Below are 26529 nucleotides of genomic sequence, written 5' to 3'. Positions count from 1 at the left end.
AAAACAGAAGTTCGGGTTCGATTCTTAATTGAGACCGTTAACTTTATTTCTGGGTCTTGTTTTGTTTCATGTTTCGTTTATATTATCTTGTTCAATTATTAAATATTATATTGATGATCTAAAATTAATTAAAACTTAATATGTTGGTAAATATTATAAATGACTTAATTAATTTTTCGTTTTTTTTTTTTTTTTAAACGGGACTGCAGGCCCTCAACGAAACACGCCTGTCCCGGTAAGACAAGAATCATGGGTTCGATTTCTAGTTGTGACCGTTATCTATTTATTTTTCTGTGTCTTGTTCTTATTTTTTTTATTTTTTTTTTATTTTATTAGGAACATTAACAGGTTTATAACATAACATGCATAGAGAGAGAGAAAAAATAAGTAAAAGAATTAGGTTACAACCCAATAACCAATGTTCACATCATGCAATAAAGATAAAGAAGGTTAAAAAGCAATAAACAAACAAAGAAAGGTTAAAAACAAAGAAATTTTAAAAACAAGTATTTATTAGTAACTTAAGTATTTCTATTTCATAATTCGTTTATATTTATTAGTAACTTCTTCTTTTTCATTGATAGATTTATAGTTTTCTCCTTGGAGATTACCGAATAGTTTTTCTTGGATTATCTGAATTAGGGCGATGTAAAAAACAACTTAGATATCTCCCAAACTCTGGTTTGGGGGAAATATTAGCCACCTTCAAACGGGAGTATTCCGCACGGCACTACTCCCGTTCCTCCACTAAATCTTCCACGGTTACCGCGCTCAGTCAACTGCCTGTCCACTTTCTCTCCTACGCGTTCCTGTTCAGTAACCCGCGAGGACAGGGCTGCGGCGTCGGCTATAGCACCACGGTTAAACCACGGTTAACCAAATTATTACATTATTATTTTTTTAATATTGAAATATTTAATCATTCAGGACAATATTAGCGACTCTCAAGACGAATATTTGAAACAGAAAATTCAGTAAAAAATACTGTCGCATCTAGGAATTGAACCCAGGACGTTTATCTTGCCGCGTCTCTGCTCTATCACTGAACTAATTCTACCATATTTCCTTCGGTCATATTTAACTTCATCATACTTTGACTAAGAACTACCAAAATTATCTTCATTTTCTTAACGCATATTTTTTTTGGCTGCTATCTTTATGCAACAAATTGCGTTAAGAAAATGAAGATAATGTTAATTTTATTGAATGCTTTATTTTTGAAAACATAAAAATTCGCAAAACTACTCTACATAATTTTTTTTTCTTTAATTTCCTACTTTATGTCCGGGTTAAATCTTCCCCACAGGAAAAACTAAACCCTTCCACACACTTTTCCACAAATGATAATCTAGTCAATCCACATTATGCAAGTGATATTATATGAGCATAATAAATACAAAATAATACAAAAACAACACGTCAAATCACCAGAGATCAAATGGGAAAATAATTCACCGACTCCAGATATTTTCATATCAGAGGGTTCGGCTCGGTAGAACTTCTAATTGGACCTATAAATCCTACTGATCCCTCAATATAAATATTTAAAAAATCTTAGTAATCCTTCATGTATTTAAAATGACTGATTTTTGCATTTTTATGTATAAATTCTTTGACAGATCTAATACGCCTAAAAATTGATTGAGAGAGCTAGGTTTAATGCCAGTAGCCGAAATAACGAATGGTAATATTTAGAGAATGCCAAATTCTTTCAATTTCATTTCCTAAATCTGTGTATTTTCTTATTTTTTTCAGAAACAGATTTTTGAATATTACATGAACTTGGAATGCGATATACTGTGTTATTATTATTATTAGTAGGTTTTCGATTTCCATAATTTGGTATATAGGACAGTTCATTTGGTATATTTCTATAGTTTTGTGGGCCGGAAGAGATCCCAGAAATTTGGTAGAATTCGGCTAAATTAATTAATTTAATATTGTTTTCAAGTAAATTGTGCAACGTGATTATTTGCGCAATTAATTGTTTGATGGGCTTCAATAATTGATTTTCGTGACATTTTAGCTTATCGTTTTTTTATTGAAAATTGCTTGTTCACGATTATACGGTAGTAATAATCGTACAAAATCGACCACCACAACGCCTAGCATGGTGCTCAAAAATGCTCAGTGACTAATAAACAATAACATAATAAAAATAATTAGAGTGTGTGCCGGGGTAATGTGCGCTAACTTAAGGGGTTGATTCTACATAATGGCAGAAGTAAAAAAGATAATTAACTTTTTTCTAAATTTCAATGATTTATTTTCCATAGAAACAATTCAACTTTTTTACCTGAAAACTACCTTAAAACATTGGAATTTCGAAAAAGTAATTTATCTTTTTTACTCCTAAAATCATGTATGAATCCGCTAACTTCGGAAGCTTGATTCTGCTTAATGGTAGAAGTAAAAAGATAATTAACTTTTTTCCAAATTCCAATGATTTATTTCCCATACAAAAATATTTATTTTTCCATACAAACATTTCAACTATTTTACCTAAAAACTTAAAACATTGGAATTTCGAAAAGTAATTTATCTTTTTTACTTCTAAAATCATGTAGAATCACCCCCAGAAGTTAGCTTACCTAGTACACTTTACCCCCGGACACCCTGTATAATGGTTTGTTGCACAATGTTAACATCATAATATGATTTTATGATATAATTTGAACGCCGTCCCCGTACGGACAAAAGGCACCAACCTCAAAAATACATATAGAGATACATCGTTTGAAAGTTTTGATTTTATTTAAAATATATATGTATCTAGAATTAAGCTAATTATATTCGTAAATTTTTTTATCTCGTTTAATAAATATATTTTATAGAAATACGAAAATATTTTTGAAGTTTTATTACATCTTCCATAAACCTGAATAAGTGTTTTTCACAATAAAACACAATAAACTTCATGAACTGGGCGTTGAAAAATTAATCAGTAGTAACTTTATTATTATCTTTGGGAAACGAAAAGCAAAAATTCTTATCTCGTTTTTTTTGTTGGCTGTCGAGTAAGATTTATTTTTATTTGCCATAAAAAGAAGTATTTTTTGAATGTACATATTGGCCACGGCAGCGTTCAACGGGCGCTAATAGAGTTAAAAGAAAATATATTTTGAAAGTGCATATTGGCCACGGCGGGGTTCAACGGGCGCTATAAGAGTTAAGAGGAAGCTACAAGCCAAAAATGTGTATATTCTTGGTATGCTATATATCGTCACAAATATAGGTAATATGCATTAAAATCGCTTGACAAATGGAGCATAGAGACTCTCCATTTCAAGCACAAAAGTGGTTTTTATTTATTTTCTAACCAATTTTATAAGAAAGCAAAAAAGTTGATCAAGGGAAACTGTCAAAGATAATGTTAACTATAATATTGTGTGTTTTAAAGTTGTTTCTTTTATGCGTTCATACCTTTCTATTAAAAAATATAATTCTTAGTAGTGTACATTTATATATTTTTATTGAGTAATTACATATTTTATTCGTATTCTACTCAAGGGAAACGATAGTAAAGCCTTAAATTTGTCTAAACTATTTTTGTATTCATTGTGTAAATCAATTCATTATAAAGATTAATCGAAAATAGAGATTTAGCATTAAAATTCGCCTTAATATGCGGAAACAGCAACATGGATGATACAGGTATTGTTTCCATGACAACTCAGGATAGTGACAATTCAACACACCTTTTGAAAAACCAGATGAATGATTTAAATCCGCTGATTTATCAAAATTACAGCTGCGTAAAAAAATTCTGCAATGTTTTTTTTCATCAATTATTATCGATCTGTAAAACTTTTTTTTTAAAGTTTTTATACAAAAAATATTTTTTTAAAGTGTGTTGAATTGTCACCTCCGGGTTACCGTTTCCTAGACGCAGCTAAGACTAGCCGTGGTGAAATGTCATCATTCTTTGGTGACCCGATCTGAAGCCAAGTATTTCCGTACCTTGTGTGTTGCCGTTTTATTTCAATACCGTGGTCTTGTAGTTGGTCGCTTTTGCCTGAATTCGGACGACATATTTTACAGTGTCGTTTTTTTTTAATTTTCACGTTTATGTCGTTAAAATTTCCCGTATAAAAGATAGAGTTTTACATATCACTTTGCTATCCTTGTTGACCACCACGATGACCAGCATGGCGACATCTCTCTGTGAGATGTTCCTTATTTTGGAATCCTGGTATCCTGTAGATACAGAAAGAAAAGTAGGTCCCTGATAAAAGGGTTTTTGTTGCTTACCCTATTTTACGCTTATTCTTTTATTTGTTCAACTTAAAATAGTACATAAAATGTACTGTGGTTACTTGTTACACGTGTGATAACATAAAACATAAATAGCAATAAAGTTACAAACTAAGCACAGCAGATATTTTAAATTTCGAATTACACATTGCGACTGTGTTTTTTAATTTTTATTCAAACACTTTTCCTTTACTTTATATAGGTCGATGTTGCTTTTTTATTTACATTGTATGTATATTTTATTAAAAGCGTTTTATAGTGATTTATTTTTGGGATACTATGCCGTGCTGCTCTACCTCATTCTTTAGCCAACGTTTCATACGGATGATGGACACCGTAACGTTATCCGAAACTTTGGCTAAAGGAGACAGCGCAACACGGCACAATACCCCAAATACAAATCACGATAATAATTTTGGCCGTGAAAATCTCAGATTTATTGTGATAATTCCGTGACCGTATCTATAACGTTATAATTTTTTTTAGTTGACATGTAACCTACGCTGCTCGGAATTTTTTTTCTACTTTCTATAAATATAATATGCATATATGTATTTAATTTTCACCCTTGTGATTTTCTCCTGAAAATGGCGCTCTCCAAATGTCCCAATCATTATTATGTATTATAAATATAAACCTTCCGGAAGACATTATCTAAATGATGGCGAAAACCCTATCAACATCGTTGCGTAGTTTAGAAGAATTAAGCGCACAACAGACAGAAGCGGATAGCGACTTTGTATTATACTATTTATAGATAATTTAACTTCTTTTACGACCGCGATTTAAATCGCATCAACCTGCCCAAAGTCACTTAGGACGGATTGTTTCACATAATTTGAACAATTCATCAAATTTCAAAGTTAAAACAATAAATTAAATTTAATAAACAAAATTTCATAATTTATTTTCAAATTGCGGAGGTTTTAATTTTGGTTTTATGTTTTATATTTTAATATAAAGCGTGGTGTTTTCTCTTTCTTACACCGTTTAGATCATATTTCTATGAGACCTATATGAGCTGTTTCCAAAACGAACAAATTAGCCTATTCAGTAAAAAAAATTGTTCGCTGTTGTTCCCTTTGTTCTTTGCCGAAGAGTTCGAAAGCTTTCATCCGACGGCGATCCACTGAAAGTTTTGTTCATAATTCAATTCACAGCATTTGCACGCCCTCACTACGCGTGTGAAATAAACGCGCTAACTTTCCATACATTAATAATATTATTTGTAAATGTTGCAATTGAAGTGGCTCTCTCCCGTACCGTGCGATACACATCTACTACAACCACATTACTTCGTGTCTGGGTAGTATCATTCAGCTTGGAAATGATTTACGATACCCACAAATAAAACGCATTAAATACGCGTGGATTAAAACATGCCGTGTAATGTGTCGCACGCGTATTTTTTTTACTAAATCAAATTAATATGGGTAAAGTACGTACCTACCTAGTCATTGTGTGATGCAGGCTTAATCAAAAGTTTCCACGAACAATGGGTTATTTTCGCAAACTAAGAATACTGTTTAAAATGTGTGTAAGATTTAAAGTTGTTTTTTTCTGATAGTGATTTTCGTATTTTCATTAGAAATTTTTGATTTCAAAAATAATCTAAAACCGCACGTTCCAAACGGTTCCAACTGGCCACAACGTCATTATGACATAGAAACCGCCAATTTCTAGTAGGACGGCTGTCACCAACGTCCCCGGCGTGACGACAACGCCGCAAAATGCAGGAATATGAACGAACATCTCGTTTTGGAGGCAAATCGAAAATGGCTCATTTTAAATCGTTATAGAAAATTATTTTGTCATACTAAAAACATAAAATAAATTACCTTAATCGTCGTAATTTTTAAACTGTGAAAATAAAAATTCGTTTCAAAGGTAAAATTCGAGTTCTTTGAAAGTTCTATTCAAGTGCTGGAATTATTTCATCATTTGCCTGTTGTTTCAATGTACTTGGATTAACAGAACTCGAATAGAACTATTAACTTATTTGAAGAGTTGTTCAAATTCCGTGAAATAACCCGTTCTTCTGCTGTTTTTTAAGGTTAAGACCCTAAAAAAGTGGGATTTTTTTACACAATTGAATTGTGGATTCTTCTTCTTTCGTATGGTGGGGGGTCAAAGAGGGACATCTAGGTCTGCGAGCCATTCTAGGGCGACAGCCGTCGCCATGTGAACCTCATCAATCCCGCCGGGGAATGAATGGGCGGGCATTCGTTGACCACATGTGTCGATTCCCCTTGTGGATTCCAATTGTGGATTCCAACTGTGGATTAAAAGTCTAGTAAGCGAAATTCGGTTACGTCGTCTCGATCGCTTACTTCTAAATGCGTACATATCAATGAACAAGGTAGCGTACTTGTTTTGTAAAAAGAAAATTATTCGACTAGACATTTTGGCTTATTCTCCGTAAACTTTCCGGCGTCCAGCTTTGGACAAGGGCCTATCTCAGATAACTCCTGTTTGGCCAATTCTTGACGACCCTCATCAGCTCTCTTTAGGTCATCAGCCCATGTCATCACAATCCGGTGACATTGGAATTCCATCGGTCGTCTGTTGCGCTAGAGCGCGTGTCGAACTTATTCCCGCTCGAGTATAGACATTTTTTGATTGTAAAGATTGCATGCAAACCAACTATTAAAAAAAAATTGCCCCGTGTTAGTAACCCTATCGATTTACAAGTGATGGGAAATTTTTAAGAAAAACCATTCCAATTATTATCAAGGTGTAATAACCTATTGCAAAATGACGTATCTCCGATTGCGGAGATAATTCGATTTCAATGTGAAACTGAAGGCGCGTGAGACCGAAGACCTTGTTGAAAATCTGAACTCCTCAATTCTAGTGATTCCGCAAGCCTCTTCATCCGCAATACTATCTGAGCGGCCTTGGAGTGTTGACGTATCGCCACATAACCCAAATAACATGACTGCTCCTATCTTCATATTTCACGTAGCCTACATTGATTTTTGCACCGCACTCGATAATAATAAATTGATGAATCGAATCTAATAATTTAGTCCAAGTGTTATCGCACTGTTGATTTAATAAGGTCACAGCCGCTGGGGTTGTTTACACGTGACTTCATTCTCATTACTTAGATTTCTCCTCAAATCTTAATTACTGTTTTTCTTCTTAAGAGGAAGCTACAAGCCAAAAATGTGTATATTCTTGGTATACCTTATATCGTAGGTAATAGGCATTAAAATTGCTTGATAAACGGAGTCTAGAAACGTTCGATTTCAAGCAAAAAACTGGTTTTTATTTATTTTGTAAATAATTTTATAAGAAAGCAAAAAAGTTAATCAAGTGAAACTGTCACAGATAATCTTAGCTTAGTTGTTTCCTTTACGCGTTCTTACATTTCTATTGAAAAAATATTTTTTTTAGTAGGTTGCATTTATATTTTTTATTGAGTAATTTATATATTTATTTGTATTCTACTCAAGCGAAACGATAGGAAAAACTTTAAAAAAAATTATCTAAAGCATATTTTTTTTGTATTCATAATGTACACCAATTCGTTATAACGATTAATCAAAATAGTGATTTGGCATTAAGCTTTGCCTTAAACCTTTTCAAAATTTTCCAAATGATGATATCTCTGTTTTAGTTGTATTCCTCTCTCCAAGGTTACGAGGACATACGTGCAAGCGCTTATATTTCCACTTTCATTTGTATACATACGTTCAATATTTACAAACGTACGGTTCAATCGCGTGCATAATCAAGCAACGTAATATTATTTCGCAATGTCTGTCCATTTTTATGGTGCTGTAGTTTACGACTTTCTGGCATACACATCGTGGAAGAGAAAAATAACGATCAGCCATTGAACTTTTCCAAATACGATATTTTATTAATTATTACTGTGTCATGACTTCAACAATGATGCGCGGCAGTGGCGGTCGGTGACTTTTTGTAGAAGGGATGCTGGACATCAAATGTTTATACTCGTACTTCATATGAAATATGCACATCTAGACGCTAGCCCACGAACAAGATAAAATTAAGATACATTATTTAAAATTATCTCCATAAATCCATTAAACTAATTATTTCCAGTATCCAGAATAAGTTTTTTTCCGCAAATGGCCGAGACACAAAACTTTTTCGCATTAATGATTCAATTATACAACCACACAATTCACTATTATCATTTAAAATACGTTGGCCAAAAAATATTCTCATATCTCGGTCCTAAAATATATAATAAAATCCCCTCTCAGCTGAAACTGTGTGAATTGTCATCCTTCGGTCCAAGAGTGACAAAATGGTTGTTGGATCTAGGCAGGACTGATTCCGAAATGTTACTGAAAATGTAATTTGATAATTATTTATCACGAACGCCTTTATGTATCTTTTTATGTATTTTGTATGTACCTTCATTTAAACATACTTATTTTATCTAGTCTTAAATCCTGTTTTCGTCTAGGATAATTTGAAACCTGTAAATTTGACTGTCCTAAAACGGGAATCCTTCCTAGTTGAACAGAAAAGCATAAAATGTATTTTTATTTTTTATTATATTATAAAAAAAATGTCTTATAATAATAATAATATTTGTATGATTTTTACATCGCCGTTTTTGTAAAAAAAATCACATTAAGGTCGCTGTAGAAATATTAAAATATTTATATTGCTGTTTACGGCTAGAAGTCTAAATCTTTTTACTCTTAAATTCAAGGGATGCGGAGCATCCACAGCATGTACGGCGGACTTTTTCATATTATAAACCTTAGATATTTATTTATTCTACGTCCATGACGGGCTTTTACAAACATTTCATATACATAATAGTTTAGTGCAACAGTAATCAACAAATAAAAGTTTGCCATTAGCCATATAGAAATTCAATGCAGAAGAATAGTATTATGCTTAGCTTGGTTACCAATTAATATGATTGAGGTATGTTACTATAGTCTTCTTGTAACTATATATTCCGTGCAGTTGAACACATCTACAATTGAGGTGTTTTTGCACAAAAACGGCGCTATACAAGTCATCCAAGTATTATTATTATTATTATGGCCAACTGCATGTAATCTAGGTACAAGTGAGTATCTCAATGACTTTGTCCTGATAATGTTGTTGTAATTAAAACCAATTTTCGATTGACAAGTTCTAGTTGGTATGTTGAGGATCACCTAAGGCTCAATATATCAGGGCTGAATATAATAATTCCTTTAACAATTTTAAAAATATAAGTCAAGTCGGAAACGAGTCTTCTATCAGTAATAATATAATATATTTTTGATTATTTCTTCAAGTGGTTGAAATTTATAGTTTCTATTGGTAGACTGTGTTTAAATTCAATATACCTATCTTAGAAACATAAACTGATTTTTTTCATTGGTATCGGAGTGGATTTGAAAGCACTTCTTTAGTGCACTTCTATGTAGGTACAATATGCATTGATAAGTACACAATACACGCAGTATTAGTATACGTATAAGCGTAACAAGTATGTAGTATCCGGGTTACGAATGTACGCATATTTCGTCGATGAAACGGTCAATTGGTGTTTATTTCACAATGAAACAAATAAAGATTTATGATGCTTGGGAATATTTCAAGTATTTTCCCAATCTTACAATAGTCACTCGTTAAGTAAACCACCAACAAATAGACTTGCTAAAGTGGATCATTGTGAATAAATGTTTCCTTTTAAAGTGTTTCGAATCTAAGCGGAAAAAAATGCCTAACTTCCCACAGTCATGATTATTTTATTATTTTTTTAGATTGTCTAATGAACTTTTCCATTTTTCATTAATTATAATATAATAATATATTTGTTAAGATGTTCGTGGTTTACGCAAATCTCGTAGAATATTACAGCCGTAACAATCGACTTCAATTAGGTATGTATTTGGATCAGGAATTCGTCTGTACCATCCTAGTCGTTGATTCTCATTCTTCAACCGTCTTACCTCTGTATTACACTAAACAATGCGTAAGCATATCACTGTTGCAACTGTTGTCTACCATATCGATTAAAACAATACAAAATATTTCCACTTCCATGTGATCTATTATAAAAACACATTTTAATTTACACTTTGCTTGTTTCTAATATGTAATATTAAATTTTGTACATAATTTTTATAGTTTTCTACAGAAATTTTTAATATTTTATGTTTATACCTACTAAATAACCAACCATCGCGCCGTTTCCCCGCAGGGGTATGCATAGAAGACAGACCGCCAAACAACTCGGACTTGTCACACACTCCTTGTCTTGTACATTCTCTTCTGTTATTCTGACCCTTTACATGACCCGACTCAAGTATGTATTTGGTTCACTTGATCGTACCATGTCTTCTTCGGGCGTCCCCAACTTCTTCTGCCATTCAAATTTGCATCATATATTCTCGTTACACTCCATTCATCAGCCTTGCATTCTTTGTCCGTTGATCATCCTTGATTTTGCCGCACATACGCCACAGGGATCTTATTTCCACAGCATTCAGTCTACTTCCACCCTTCCTCTGCCAAGTCCTTGCCTTTATATCATACATTAGGGTAGGTATCAGCACTCCATTGCGGACTGCGAGCTTCGCTTCTTTTAACATGAATGGAGTTATCTGCATTTATCTTCTTTCAACATCTCTGTCAGCCTTTCCATTTCTCGTAAATTACGTGAAATATATACACTTTGCGTAATTACCGAAATTAAAATAATGTTCATGTTCTCGCGAACTTGCCGATGTCTCTAAGTCCAAAGATTTCCTAATGCATCCATGCAGCTAAAGTGCATTTTAATAATCGGCAACACTTTACGATCTTGGGTGACGTAGTGTGACATTAAAATAACAATTTGTAAGAAAATGCTAAATAACTAATATCGTTTTCGTGTGGAGCTAAAAATAGTCGTGGACAAATAACGAACAGGATTGATTATTTCTGATTATATTTTGTAAAATTGTGTGAATCGTCTACATATTCTGTACTTATCCGGTACTTATTCTAATTTTCGTCTAAACAGATTCCGTACGTCCAACTTCTGATAATTGATGCATATAGATTTTAGACTTTCGAAAATTATTCATAAAGACAATTCTAACATTATAGGTACACGTGGAAAATGGATTTGATGAAAAAACGCAAAAAAATCACACCTGTTACTCATCACACCTAAAATGCATAATTCCTACAGCGAAAACAGCTTTCGCCTAGCGACAGTTCTCTTAAATTGTTCTCAAAATGTTCAACTCACTGAGCCTAATACCATGAAATCGAAAACTGAAGATCTTTATACCATAAGTATTCAGAAATGGTTATTTATAAAGGGGAGAAACTCACATAATTAAAATAAGTTCATTTGCTTTATTATAAAAAAAATACCGTTTAATTCAAAAAGTCATTTTCTAATCTATATTTCCATTCTTTCAACAAGTAAAGTTATTTATTTATTTTAATTTAGGGAAAGTTATAGTTGGTTTATTCTTGTGCAGTTTGCTTAACCGAGAGACCAATTATTGTAAATCTCATCATTATACTATTACATTGTATTTAACAATTAACATGTATAACATCATCATCACTTTTGGCTCTACAACCCCTGGTGGGTCTTGGCCTCCTCAAGAGTCTTCCTCCACTCATCTCGGTCCCGCGCCAGCTCTCTCCAGTTTCGAAGCTCCAAGGCAGACAAATCTTTGAGGACGTTGTCGCTCCATCTTAACCTTGGCCTTCCCAGGCTCCTTCTCCCTATCGGTCTTGAGCTCAGCAGGGACTTTGGTTCTTGATGCTCGGTCATTCTCTCCACATGACCTAGCCACTGAAGTCTTCCCAGTTTTATGAACTTTGTGACGTTTAGCTCCTTAATCAGAGTATAGAGCTCATTGTTATAACGTCTGCGCCAAAATCCATTTTCTAGAACCGGTCCGAAGATGCGTCTCAAAATTTAACTTAACATCATTTAATTTAACATCATTATATAATTAAATATACATATTTCGACTACGAAAGCATGTGTAAACTACAAATCGCATTCTTGTTACATTATTCACACTGGCTTTTGGATGTTCTTTGTTAACAGTTTTACACAGCACTGTTTACAAAAAAAAGTCAAGAGCGCCTGAAATGTTTGTGATTTCTGCAAATTCTTAAGATACGTTGCTTTGACACAATTCCTAAAATGCCTATAAATCAAAGTGCAGTTGATAATGCAACATATTAATGTGGCCTTCTTAATTTTCGTTAATTTATTCATGTTCAAATCAGAGATTAAATCTATGACGAGAATTGAGTGCGACATCAGCCTGCAACCTTGCGTCCGGGAGACAAAGAATATTTCGCTTACCAATCACCAATCAGCGATAAGATTCGTCATCATTTGAGGGTTCATACGTCAAGTAAAACACAGAGGCATTTCTCCATCTGTTCCGATGGGTCATTGATCAATCAATCAACCCGAATGTTATCAAACAAAATGAAAGGGGGATAACCAAAACCTTGGTTCAGTTCAACAACTCGTCCCCGGGAAGGAAGCTCCGGTGGTTTGAAGTCTCAATTGAAATGAACTCGCTATTCAATCAAGTGTAACCTTAACTCACATGTTATCAAGATCATCGAGGTCAAGTTCAGGCTTTACCCCCGCCACCGCTTGAGGGGCAACACGGGAGATGAGATGCTGCCAGAGTCCACAACTCATCTTATGGAATGTTTATCTCGTGGAACAATGTACTTATCTGCCATTTGTATAATATGTGTCTGACATTCAACTGACAGACTTGTAAAACATCTGATACAAAATAACGTCATTTTTTTAAATATTATCTTTTTTTCCATTTTAATCTTGAGGTAAACCGAAATAATAATAGTAAAAAAATGAAATGAAACAATTTTACTTTGTATTATTTGTCACGCGTATATAAAATAAAACAATTGTTTTAAATAGTGGCTAACCACAAAGTTATAGCTACATTAAAAATGTAATAATAATATGGTCCCATCTGAGGTTATTAAAATCATTTGTGTTCAGGTTTTCTCCATCAAAACTCTCTGTGGAATTGATTTTGTATCGTCTGTTTGCCTATAAAATCACCTCAGATTTTATGCCTAGAATAGAAACGTTATTTCCTAGAAAAGAGCTTTGGCTTTGTTTGGAAAACGTGTCGAAATTCGTAGAATTAGCGCAAATTCGTTTTCTTATTATCACATTAAAGCCGCGTGCTAAAAGTTAACACGATGAGCGTCATTTTAAGCTCTCCATACCAGAGAATGATTCCAACATTCTCCAAATATAATTTCACTCGCCTCGCTAATAGAATGCAGAGCAAACAGGTCCTTTGAGATGTAACCTTACGCTTAACAATGTTAGCCTTGTTGTTATTTTTCAGCAACATTGGCAATGAAGTCAAATTACCAACATCACCCACAACTTAACATGCTTATCGTCTGGGCTTTTCATTGCGTAATAACTATAACCTATAATGTCGTACTGGATCGGGAATGACTCGTTGAAAAATTATAAATAACTTGCGGTAAGCGTAGGAAGATTTAGTGACAAATTTGAAACATTATTCACCGAGGCTTATTTTATTGTCATTGTTGTGTCAAAGTATATCTGCATAATTATTCGGAAATTTATTTAAATCACCTTTCTTGGGAACTCATAATAAAACAGGAATTACCCCTTATCTCTTTACTTAGCGTGATGTGTTCCTATAAAACTCTTGTCCAATTTTGTTCAAATAATGTCTCGCTTTGCAGATTTTTAACGGGTGGCTTGACAATGGTGTCACGAAGTTAGCTCCTCTCCAACAATTAAGATTAATGTATCTATGATTTTCTCACACGCACGGATTTCATTTGTTTATTTCGTTCGCAAACCATTATTTATATTATACCTACTAGCTGACGTTTACCCGGCGTTGTTCGGGGTTGTGTATGATTTGGAGAAAAGTTTTGTGGTTGGGAATTCTCGGATAAACATCTTTTCTCTACTTTCTACAAATATAATACGCATGTATTATATATATAAACCCTCCGGAAGAAATTCTCTAAATGATTGTGAAAACCCCATCAGACAGACAGACGCGAATAGAGACTTTATTTTATACTATGTAGAGATGAATCCTGTGCAATGTCCGCCATTCAAGCATAATAAATAGTAAGTGACAAAGCAACAATTAATACTGAAATTTTACTGAGTTTTTTAATTTTAATTTTTTTTTTAGGGTTGGATATAGTGAACCTGTGTCCTGAAAGGAGAACTTCAAAGTTCATTATCCTAGTTTTATTATACTATGAGAGTTCCCCGTGTAAATGTAAACCGTGGGTAAAAATTAGGCATGTTGATTTTATTTTTGAGGACCGAATGGTGATATTACAATGCGAGTTGCCTGTATACTGTCAGATTCATTTATTGACAATTCACCGATAGTGGACGGTCACGCCGCTTTCTGCGCTCCTCGCAAGTTTGTAAGATGTTCGGAGGTATTTATTTCGAATGTGATATTTATTTACTAACGGACCATGTTCAATTACAACAAATTACATATTACACGAAAATAATAATACATATTACACACATTACATATTACAGCCATAACAAAAATAGGACACAAAGACAATTAAGATAATGTCAAGTCAAGGCAGGAACAAGGTTTTGATAGAGTTCACAATGTCTGCAACATCAATACGAAATACTTGCGTAATGACTGCCAAAAACCAAAGACCAAAAAATTCAAGGTCCTGACATTTGTCCTGAGTTTGTGTTGACAAGTCTTGCTATTCTGGACACTGGTGAACGGTATCTATAATTTGTGGAATGTTGATTGAGTTTAGTGTTGAATCATTATTTCCGATTCTATGGTAAGGGATATTGAAAAGGGATGAGTTGCCACAAAGTAGGTGAGTCAATCATACTGTTAATAATTTTGAAAATGCAGATAAGATCAAAGTCCTTCCTGCGTTTTTCTAAAGAAGAAAGATTTAATTGTGTGGGGTATGAGAGCTTAAAGAGGTAAGTTTTTAGTTTAGACCTGAATTCTGTAGTAATTGTTATGCATCTTAGTACCGGGGGAAGTTTATTCCAAGCCTTCGACCCAGATGCTCCGAAAGCGCGATCAACAAACTTAGTATTTGGCTTGCGCTTAGGTTTCATCAGTCTGCCTACAGCTGAAAGTCGAAAGATTCAATTCTACTTCAAGTTCATCGTATGAGTAATCGCCTCTTTGTAGCCCTAACCTCCAAGCCAAGCAATTCGATATGATATAGAAGTAATGGTTGTTGTTTGTTTGCAGATAGCCGGCATGGTGTCGCGGCTATTCCGCCAGCACGGCGCGCTGTGCGCCTCGCACCCCTGGGAGGTGATCGTGGCCACGCTGACTGCGGCCGCGTGCGCGCTGGCCGTGGAGCGCGAGCCCGCCCAGCCCCCGCCCGGCAAGGCGCCCTGCGGGGGCTGGGCGGACCAGTGCGGCGGGCTCGAGGCGGAGTACCACGCGGCCGACGCGGTCGTCATGACCTTCGTGCGCTGCCTGGCCATCCTGTACACCTACTATCAATTTAGGAATCTCAGCAAGCTTGGATCTAAGAATATTTTAGGTGAGTTTTTATTATTTCACTTTGAGTTTTGTACCTTCTTTACCAGGTGTGGTGAAACTATGACCTAACCTACGACTATTTTTTGGTAACTCGCTTGGAAAGTTCAATTTTTGCGTAATAAGTTCTCGCTTTTTATCGTTTGTTTCGCGTATCTTTATTCGTCTGCCACTGTCTGCAGTGGATATATCTTCTTCTCTCAAATATTTGTAAACTTACCGGTAAAGTTATTTTTATGGTAATCGGGTAACATTTCGCTTTCATAGTTTTTGGCGTCAGTTTGCTTACGAGCATCAACCAGTTCTTCACCCAAATCTTCATTTTTTTTACGTAATTGCATGCAAGAAAGCGCCAGAGCCATTCGTATTTTGGAAAGTGTTGGCGCCATCGTGATCCGTTTCACACTGCGGCAGGGGCGGGTGTGTAGAGAAGACCCCGATATTACCCCCGCCACCACTGTCCCTAAATCGCCTCCGATTGCAGGGAGGTATGTAAGGCCTTTACTACCTCCCTGGAGAGCAGTACGGACTGTAAATATAGCGCAAGGGAATTGATAGTCTTCCATCAATGAAATCCCGTTCTTTATGAGTACCTATAAACCTCCGATGTATGCACAGAGCTAATAATCAACCCAGATCTGCCAGCGATTGTTCGGAAGCACATAGATTTACGTCATTAACCCAAATTTGTAACCGTGTCAAGATTTACAAGTTACAGCTGAGTATAATTAATTCCGCTTTAATTAAAAATAACTTGATGGGTAAATTCGGCTTTTCATTGCTTCGTATTAGACGTGAAAAATCTTAACCGCAAAATGCACGAAGCAAAAATTGTTAAGGAAGAAGGTTCACCATTTACCATTCTTAATCCACCCCATGGTCGCACCGGGACAGGTTGATCTCCATGATCGACTACGAATCCAGAGGTCGCGGGTTCAAATCCCGGCGTACGCAAATAAGTTTGTTTTTTTAATTATTTCCAGAAACAGATTTCATATTCATTTGTTGCCGTGTTCGTGACTGCATACACAAATTTGTTTAGAATTACATACTGTGTTCTGTAGATCACGCGTACGCAAATTTGTTTAGAACTATACATATAGTCTGCTCTAGATCACGCGTACGCAAATTTGTATAGAATTTCTCTGTTCTTGATCACACGAACGCAAATTTCTCTGTTTTCGATCGCGCGTACGCAAATTTGTTTAGAATTACTCTGCTCTTGATCTCGCATACTCAAATTTGTTTAGAATTACTCTGCTCTTGATCTCGCATACTCAAATTTGTTTAGAATTTCTCTGTTCTTGATCACACGAACGCAAATTTCTCTGTTTTCGATCGCGCGTACGCAAATTTGTTTAGAATTACTCTGCTCTTGATCTCGCATACTCAAATTTATTTAGAATTACTCTGCTCTTGAGCAAACGTTCGCAAATTTATTTAGAATAACTCTGTTCTTAATCGCACATACGCAAATTTATTTAGATTAGTGTGTGTAATAATATTAGATATTCACCTCGAAGACCGCACACTGCTGCAGTATTTCTAATAACTCATTAATTCATTACTCAATAACTCCCATTGCGCAAATTTCACGACCAATGTGTGCCGTTTACCTCCGATGCATTGCGCTATTCATTCAACAAATACCACAAAACAATAATTATTAATTCTCGATTTTATAATTTTGAATAGTTGTTTCTAATCTTCGGGATGCCCTCCGGTGTGACCGGTTTCAACTTTCCAAACACCGATTAATATGCACTAATATCTAACTAATCGCGCTACAAATTTTGATTAAAAAATCAACTTGGTTTAAAGTAATTTGTGTGTTCCATATTTATATCGTATTATTAAATTACAAAGTTGCAAAACAGTTCATCCAATTACAAACATGCAACCTAGTTTATCTGACTTCAGTTACTTCGCAACAAAAAGAATGGTTATAATAATTTATAATGTTAAGATAAACTGCTACGCGGCCATTTCATACAAAACATAAATTTGGATTTTAGGCCAAAATACCAAACCGAACTGAATGTTTTTTTCAAAGGTTTAGCAAATATCTATGGATACGTGCTACTTCATGTATTTGTATTTTAAATATCTATGGATACGTGCTACTTTATGTTTTTGTATTTTAAATATCTATGGATACGTGCTACTTTATGTATTTGTATTTTAAATATATATGGATTCGTGCTACTTTATGTATTTGTATTTTAAATATCTAATGATACGTGCTACTTTATGTATTTGTATTTTAAATATCTATGGATACGTGCTACTTTATGTATTTGTATTTTAAATATATATGGATACGTGCTACTTTATGCATTTGTATTTTAAATATATATATATGGATACGTGCTACTTTATGTATTTGTATTTTAAATATCTATGGATACGTGCTACTTTATATTTGTATTTTAAATATATATGGATACGTGCTACTTTATGTATTTGTATTTTAAATATCTATGGATACGTGCTACTTTATGTATTTGTATTTTAAATATATATGGATTCGTGCTACTTTATGTATTTGTATTTTAAATATCTAATGATACGTGCTACTTTATGTATTTGTATTTTAAATATCTATGGATACGTGCTACTTTATTTATTTGTATTTTAAATATCTTTGGGTACGTGCTAAGTTATGTATTTGTATTTTAAATTTATTATTTAAGATGCAACTTTAGCAATTATTGGTAAATGTAGTATTAACATTAGTTAATTGTTTTTTGTTTATATTTTTGTTCCATTTACTAGTTAATTCATAATTTCAAAATTGAAAGTGTTTGTTCGGACAAGCGATAAAGTACCTACCTGTAACATTACATTTAATGAATATTGTGATTGCCAATTGCACATTTACTAAAATCTGTTTGTGTTATTTGTTATTTTTTAAAATTGCATAGCTTTTTCTGCCGGAAATTTCTATGTTTAGATAACTGTTTTTAGCGCGCAACGTTATTGCCATCATAAGCTATGTAGCTACCAAATATATATATTTAACCTTGACCGGATAACTCAACGCGATGACAATTCAACACACCTTTAAAAATGGTCATGAAAAGTGATAAATACTTTTTAAAGGTGTATCGAATATTCATTATACAGGGTCTATCGGCAAGTACCCGACAAACTTTAACCAGCTATTCCTCAGCACATTTGGAGTAAAAATGTTATGGGCGCTTTGCTGTCCGGTAACATTTTTTTTCCATTAAACACAAAAAATAAAAATAAAAATCCACACTCCGTCACTGTCATTTGCATTGTTTCTCGTGTTCAACAGCTGTTATTAGCAAGTGTGTCAAAAAGTGTCCTGGCTCTTTCGTACACACTAAAGAATAATAGTTAAAAATGAGACGAATGGTGCCGTGCCATTTCGTTGTGATTGTAAAAGCGCGCCAACGTAGGTACGTACGTACATTATTCAACGAAACTCGAACAAAATATTGCCAGACGGGTTTTCAAACTTTGACAAAGGATAAAACATTGGTGACATGTGGTGAAAATATGAATAATAATTTTTTTATTTAAAAGAAATGTTACCGTACAGCAAAGTGCCCATAACATTTTTTACTCCAAATGTGCTAAGGAATAGCTGGTTAAAGTTTGTCGGGTACGTGCCGATACACCTGTATAGAGTTATGATGGAACCCTATTTAACTGACATAAAATAAATAAAAATTATCCTTTGCCATTTTAAAAATGTGGCGCAACTAGATTGTAGAGGTAGCCAATTTAAAAGTAAAATGTGGAAACTCTTTATAAAAATGACTATGAACTTTTCTCAGTAATATCATTACTACCACTTGTTTACTAATTGCAATCATACCTCTGTTTTGATAATAGTAATTATCTTTATTATTTTTGATAAAAAATATCGGATAATAATGATAGGGAATAACATCACCGGGGTCCTTCATAATTTATTAATAATTTCGCATAAATATAGCAAACGGATCTTATCTCCTGGCTTGTTTGTTTATTATTACGTCAAAATGTATATTAATTCATGAAATGTTATTACTGTGTTAATTACTTTGTACATGTATAATACAATACTGATTATTGCTATTACTTGTTTCAATTTTGACGACAGATTAACATTTTGTAGGTGCCAAATAAGTAGAGCTAGAATAAAGCATTCTTATTTTGGTTTTCTGTGCATGTGTTTGATTTCATGTTCCGAATAATTCAGTCAATATTTTGTCAGATGTTCAGCACCCGGTTGGGTTCCGAGTTGTTGTGATGCCGCATGGTCTCAAGTTACAAGACACCGTTTAGGTGCCAATACGAAAGTTGATAGATTGCATCAGAGAGGAACTGTTGCACGTGAGATAAGGAGGTCGCTTTCTCGCTAAATGATAAGAGTACGAATCCACAACATTCACTATTTGCAATTATAAGGACACCAGTTTTTGTTGTCACTAGCGTACATGTTGGCAGAGGCGGCTTGTGACTGTAATTGCCATATAGGGATATCAAATTAAGTAATGGGGTAATATAATTTATTCTCTTCACTAAATTACATTTGTAAAAAAATTCATAAATAATACTGCTCCGTCAGCGTTTAAAATGTCTCAAGAGCAAAGGACGCGCAAAATTCATCGGTGAAAATCTAACGAAACCGTTCAAATTTACCGCGCACGAGTGCCAATGTGTGAATGTTGTAGCGCTAATATTAAAGTAAATTAGTATTCCTGAACTAATCCATTCCAGACGCATTGGATTACGCATGATTAAAGCTGTGCAAAAATCACTCGCTTTCAAGGCGCTTCGCGCATGCGTCGGTAGTACTCGTGATTCGCCGTCTGTTTCGCTCATGTTTTTGGCAGGCCGAGCAGTCTTTAATATGGCATAACAAAGTTTTGTTCGCATCGGAATATGCACGACTTGTTTGCGCTTGCGCGGAAGTCATGTGCTCGGGCTATAAGATAGCTCAAATAATGACCTGGAGGGTGAAAACATAAAATGAATATCGCACAAGAACTCCTACTGCTCCCTACCGTCTGGAGCCAGTGAGTCTATGACATCCCCAACTGAGGTATGATGTGAGGTTGAAGTGTAGTGGGGAGGGGAAGGATATGGGGAAAAGGATCTTGGGGGAATAGCTGGCTATTCAAATCTGGTCACTAAGCCGTTTAAAGCAACGTTTCAAACTGAATGGTGGTCTTACACCAGGGCGATACTGAGAGTATTTTCCACTCTGGAGCATGTCGAACATATACTTATTTTTATAAGCAATAATTATTAGCCTGAAACACTCATCCACATTGAAAAATCTCCTGATAAAAGATACATGACGCCAACGGGACTTGAACCCGTGTCCTTTCGATTTCCGGTCGACAGCTCTGACCACTGAGCTATGGCGGCTTATCTCTTATCCGCGAAATAATTCAATATATACTAGTGATCCATTCAACAATTACTGCTTATTACATTTTTTCACCTGAAAACAACCAACTTTATTTTATATTTTATATTTCTTTGTGCTATGTATAAAAAATCTTGTCTTAAACATTAGTTTACCAAAAAAATAAAAATCGAACATATACTATATATTATTTTTAATGAATAAATTGTGAAATAATACAAATTTATCAAATAAAATTTACATGCGAACGTTCTGATTTGAACCCGCGACCTTCCTTACCCCTCGATCATGGAGGCCAAAGACTAAAGGCCAAGACTGGAGCGTACTTTCATGTATCGATGACTGAAGCACGGATATCGTGGTAAGTTGTGTAAAGTTTTTTTTCCCATTCAAAAAAAAATTCCATAGAAGAATATTATTTTCTCCATACAAACAAATTAACTTTTGTACCTGAAAACTGTTTTTTTTACTTGTACCATCGTGAAGAATCACCTCCCGAAGTTTGTGCACTTTACCCCCGGATATTCTGTATATAGGTAACTAGCACCATTGTAAGGGTACGTTTACATTTGCAAATCGTACCACTAATTACGGGAAAGGGACGAATCAACTTCAAGCGGCGTTTCGCGTCATTTGCGGTTGCTTCGTTTCTTTCCCACAAGTTGAGGTTCAGTTCGGCAGTTCGGCTCCCGGATGTATACGTAGCATTACATCTCATGTACATCTCCACATTTCTCATAAACGATGTAGGTATGTATATAACAGAAAGGTTTGTTACAACTGAGTTCCCAGTGCAGAACCACCTTGAAGACGTGTGTCAAAAGCTATAAACAAGATCTAAACAGAGTTGTAAAGTAACTCAACTTCATCATCGAAAAAATCATTTCATAACAACATCTCCCTCTTTCTCAATATAAACGAAGAGGATTTACAACAGAGTTCTCGGTTGTAAAACTCACAGTGAATGCAGTGAAGACGCGTGCCAAATCAGAAGTCAAAAGCCACGAACAACTTTTAAAGTACGTAGTTGTAAACTAACTCTGAACCACGGACAATAATAAACTTCACCGTTGAAGACGCGTTAACGCGTCACAAGTCACAAAGAAAGCGGGCGGTGACTCGAGGTTCACCAGCTGGCGAGGAAAGTGATTCCAATACATTCATGCTAATAACTCTATACTTGATTCTTCTTTCATTGCGGATTATTAATTTCCAACATAACATTTATTGCTTCTGATGTTATTAAGGCGATGCACTACGACATGTAATATTTTAAATTGAGCCGCTATCAATAACAACCCTTACGTAGATGGCGATAAGGTTTAAATTCCAGCTTAACATCATCCGCCTGTTTTGATTTATGCAAGAAAATAACATGGCCAAAAAGTGCCTTTTATTTTATTTTGTGGATGTTCAGGCATAAATATTTAATTTTTTTTCGATCATTTTATAAATAATTTAATTTGCCACATTATACAATAAAATCATAACCAAAAATGGGTTCGTAAGTAGGAGATTTTGAATTTTAAAGCAGTTTCCATAGGCCTTTGAATGATTTTTTTCTGGGCTTATAAAAAGACTTATCTAATACTCGATTATTTCAAAGGCCAAGATGTATTCTACTCGCAGTATTTAATTAAAGCATCTGAAACATTTCTAGGCGACTAAATTTTCAAACCAAAAACACATGATTTATCATTACTACGTATGTCATCGCCTTATGTCATTAAATAAGATAATCAAATAATTATTTGTGTTAAAATGAGAGACGTAAGTAATGAACGAAGAAATAGGTGTAAGGTGAATGTATGACTTGGAAGTGAATGGTTGAAGGGGTCGAGGACGTCTGAGTAAGAGATTTGGCACGATCAAGTGAAACGAATACTTATTATGAAACAATAATATTATTTACACTTTTAAAATGCACCCAGTTGTCAGGTAACTCAAAACTTTCCCTCAAACCACCGAGCAACGCTGGGTACACATAAGCTAGTTTATTATAATATCTGAAATAGTGCATATGATATTTGTGGCAAGCTGTTGTAATCTATAACTAAAACGTTGTGTGTTGATTGTTTTTTTTGTAGCAGGTGAATTAGGTAACTCGAACAAATCTTAATTGGTTTCCCCCTTAATTACTTTAACTTGCTAAATAGTGATTATATAAATACAATCCAATATAGTAATTTATTCCTGGTTACAAGTTAAGATTGGCACAGCAACAGTGATGTCGTAAAGAACCTCTACTTTAGATTAGGGTGGGCCGTTTTTTTTTTTTTGAGATATCGTTCTCAGTTTTCTCAAAAATCACATATTTATGCGTAGAATAAAGAAGAAACTAGAAGTGCCTTCTTCCATACAAATTTAAATGGAAACAGATGTTTCGTTTAGCCCAACAGCCCAGCACTCTGTTTCACTTACACTCACCTCACATTGTAGATCTCCATCCCATTTTAATTTCGTATACAGGGTTTTGTATTGGAAATTTAAACCTTGATTAGGCAAATATTTGGATCACGAAACACGTCAACAAGGCATTTATTATGTTCACCTTTATTCTATTTATTTATGACTATTGAAACCGTTACTTTTTGTTTGTTTTCCTATTCACTAATACTTTCTTCGAATACGGAACAATTAGAGTGATTTTGCCAAAATATATATATGATAGATATATATTCATAATTTTTACATAATTTTCACTATTTTCGTCACTCGGATGTGATAAACAATAGGTTCCTTCATTTCTGCGACACGGTTCTGCTCAAAATCTCTAATCGCCGACTGCCATCAAAATTCGCACAGTAAAATGCGTTCTGTGTACTAAAAAATACTACTTTTGATTACTTAATGGATACTGAAATAAACAAAAAACAAGATTTTGAGAAATTTGAACCAAAAGTAGTACGCAATATCACCAAATAAATACCCAAAATTTGAGACTCTTTAAAAAAAGCCTTTGGCGGCCCACCCTAATGTAGTCTTACAATGTCATTGGTTGCTATTCGGTTGTATTCAGGGCCTTAAATCTTTGTTAGGACCGTTGTCGTAATAATCTAATAGTGTCAATGTTTACCTGAAAATGATTTTTATATTGATAAAGTCACGCACGGGAAACGACCCAAGGCGCATTGTAGGTGGATTGTAGCTCACTTCATTTGTAACCGTCTGGCATTGAACTAAGAGATGTTTGATTAACCTATTACATCACTTTCAAATTCAGGTTTCCAACAAATACAATTTCCAATGTGCCTAAACCTTTATTACAAATCATTTCGCAAGCATACGAAGGAAATAAACTGAAGAATTAAACGTTACGCTATTATTCAAAATTATGCCCCGGGAACTATTTAATGGATAACAAACACCCCTTCCAAAGTTCACCCCAAGTGGTTCGCTACGTTTAGTGACTTATCAGGAGTTCTCGGGTTTATGAGGTGAGGATTGTCTTGGTTTCGGCGGCGGTTGCGTCTGCCTACTTAATGCGTGGCGGGTCAGATCGGGAGAGACTGGTTGAGGGAGACCTTTTGACCTCTCCAGCCGGACTCTCTCTACCCATCGGGAATGGGAGGGAAGGATCATGCGTCCGGCACTCCTGGATACATTGACCCCAGATTCCTAACCACCCCTCATACCTTTTTCCTTTACAGAACTTTTTCTCCTTCCTTTCCCTAAAAAAAAAAACCTCCCACACCGCATCCCCAAAGATGACAGGCCCTGAGGGTTCTTTTCCCTCGGGGCCTCTGTGTAGTTAATGAAAAAAACATGTAGACAGTGACCTTCCTCTTTTTTTAAGGTCAGGTGTAGAAAATATCATCTATATAAAAACGGCGGCTGTCCGTCATAGACACTCTCCTCTATATAAATCGATGAAGACATTTAACAACAGGTTTCCGGAAACCTTTCAAAACCAGCGTATTCTACGGTCACTTTCTTCGTGTGAATTAATATTTTGGAGCACCTTAATTTTTGCGATATTTTACTAGAGCATTGACACTTCTTAAGTACCCATATAGTCAATATTTAGATCAGTCTCTTCTGCAAACGAAGACTTTTATTTTATGTTCGCTTGAATCTCCGCGATGACGATGACGGTTAAAACCTTAGCTTCGCTATGAAGGAATGTAGATTTGAAATCGAAAATGTATCGGTCACGTGCCACCGCGTTACTTTCCCTGTCCATTTTCACTTGTCGGCCATTGTGGGAAGTCTGCTATACTACCAACAATAATTACATTTACTGCCTTACTGCCGTGTGCACAATATATTACGAGTATTTCATTTAGTTTTGTTGTTCAGTTGTGATTTATTCTCTCGACCTACTCAACGCGTAAACTGGTTTATGTATCGTATGAATAATTAATGCACGTTGAAAATAGAACACTTCATTTTATCTGTTAATTTTTTAAAAATAAACCGCGTACTTGCGTTTTATTTTCACTGTAATTTAGCACTGTAGTTTTAAATTTAATATTTTATGTGTTCATACCTACGTTCACCAATGTTCTGAAAGACGTCGATTCGGTACATAAACTGAGTCAAATTATTTAACCGAATGGCAAGGTACTATTACTAAGATTTTTATAGTAATACCACCCTAAGACCTTCATGTTCATCTGTATTTTGTACCGTGGGTCTAATAGTAATTTGTTACGAACTTTTATTCTATGTACATAATTATATTGAAACAGCTTAGTATTGTATTGCATTAAATCGTTACCCCTTCACAAAGGCCAACCTACTGAAAGCGCCTCTAGAGGGAATTTCACACGATTACACAAGGTTCATACCTTGTTCCTCCCTTATTTTTTTTCTATTTAAACCATAAACTAATTAAATTTTTTCACAATATAATATCGCTCAAATAATTGTAATGCTTTTTAAAATTTTGTTTCTTATTGTGATAGAATTTTTTTATTATAGAATTAATCAAAAACGTTCGCAATTTTGGGCGTCGCGTCGTTTAATTTATTTTTTTACCAATGTAGATAAAATACTTTACCTGATATTTCTAATATGGCTGCCATGATATTAATGTTAAGAACTTATGTAAATGAATAAACATCATGTGAGAAATTAAGTTTGGCGGCCATCTTAGATGTTAGAGTTTGGCTGGGCCTATTCACAGACGGTGACAATTAAAATGACAAATAACGCGTCTAAGGCTCGGCGGCTATAAGATAAAAAATCTTTGTGAATTTCTCTTCAGTTTTTGTGTTATTATTTTGCAATTCATTCGACAGTCACATGTGTAGGACACAATTTTCAACTTAAAAGGTAGAAACTTTGCTTGAAACAAGTGATGCCTGCTACAAACGATGCATTTACGTG

The 26529-nt window shown here is 34.6% G+C and overlaps 1 protein-coding gene across 2 annotated transcripts in view; it reads left to right on the top strand.

Annotated features, from left to right (window-relative positions):
* The window catches only part of Hmgcr (HMG coenzyme A reductase), a 98778-nt gene that overhangs the window by 31969 nt on the left and 40280 nt on the right, over positions 1 to 26529 (top strand). For both annotated transcript variants that reach the window (XM_089650732.1, XM_089650733.1), the window contains exon 2: positions 15513 to 15813. In XM_089650732.1, coding sequence (XP_089506858.1) covers positions 15522 to 15813 — 292 coding nt within the window. In that variant the 5' untranslated portion in view covers positions 15513 to 15521. The remainder of the gene's footprint in view (positions 1 to 15512; positions 15814 to 26529) is intronic.

This window comes from Hesperophylax consimilis, chromosome 3 (assembly GCF_061612785.1).
Source record: "Hesperophylax consimilis isolate HC1 chromosome 3, BYU_Hcon_1.0, whole genome shotgun sequence".
Lineage (NCBI taxonomy): Eukaryota > Metazoa > Arthropoda > Insecta > Trichoptera > Limnephilidae > Hesperophylax > Hesperophylax consimilis.
The sequence above is the reverse complement of the archived record's forward strand: the minus strand, read 5'-3'. Positions and strand labels throughout refer to the sequence as shown.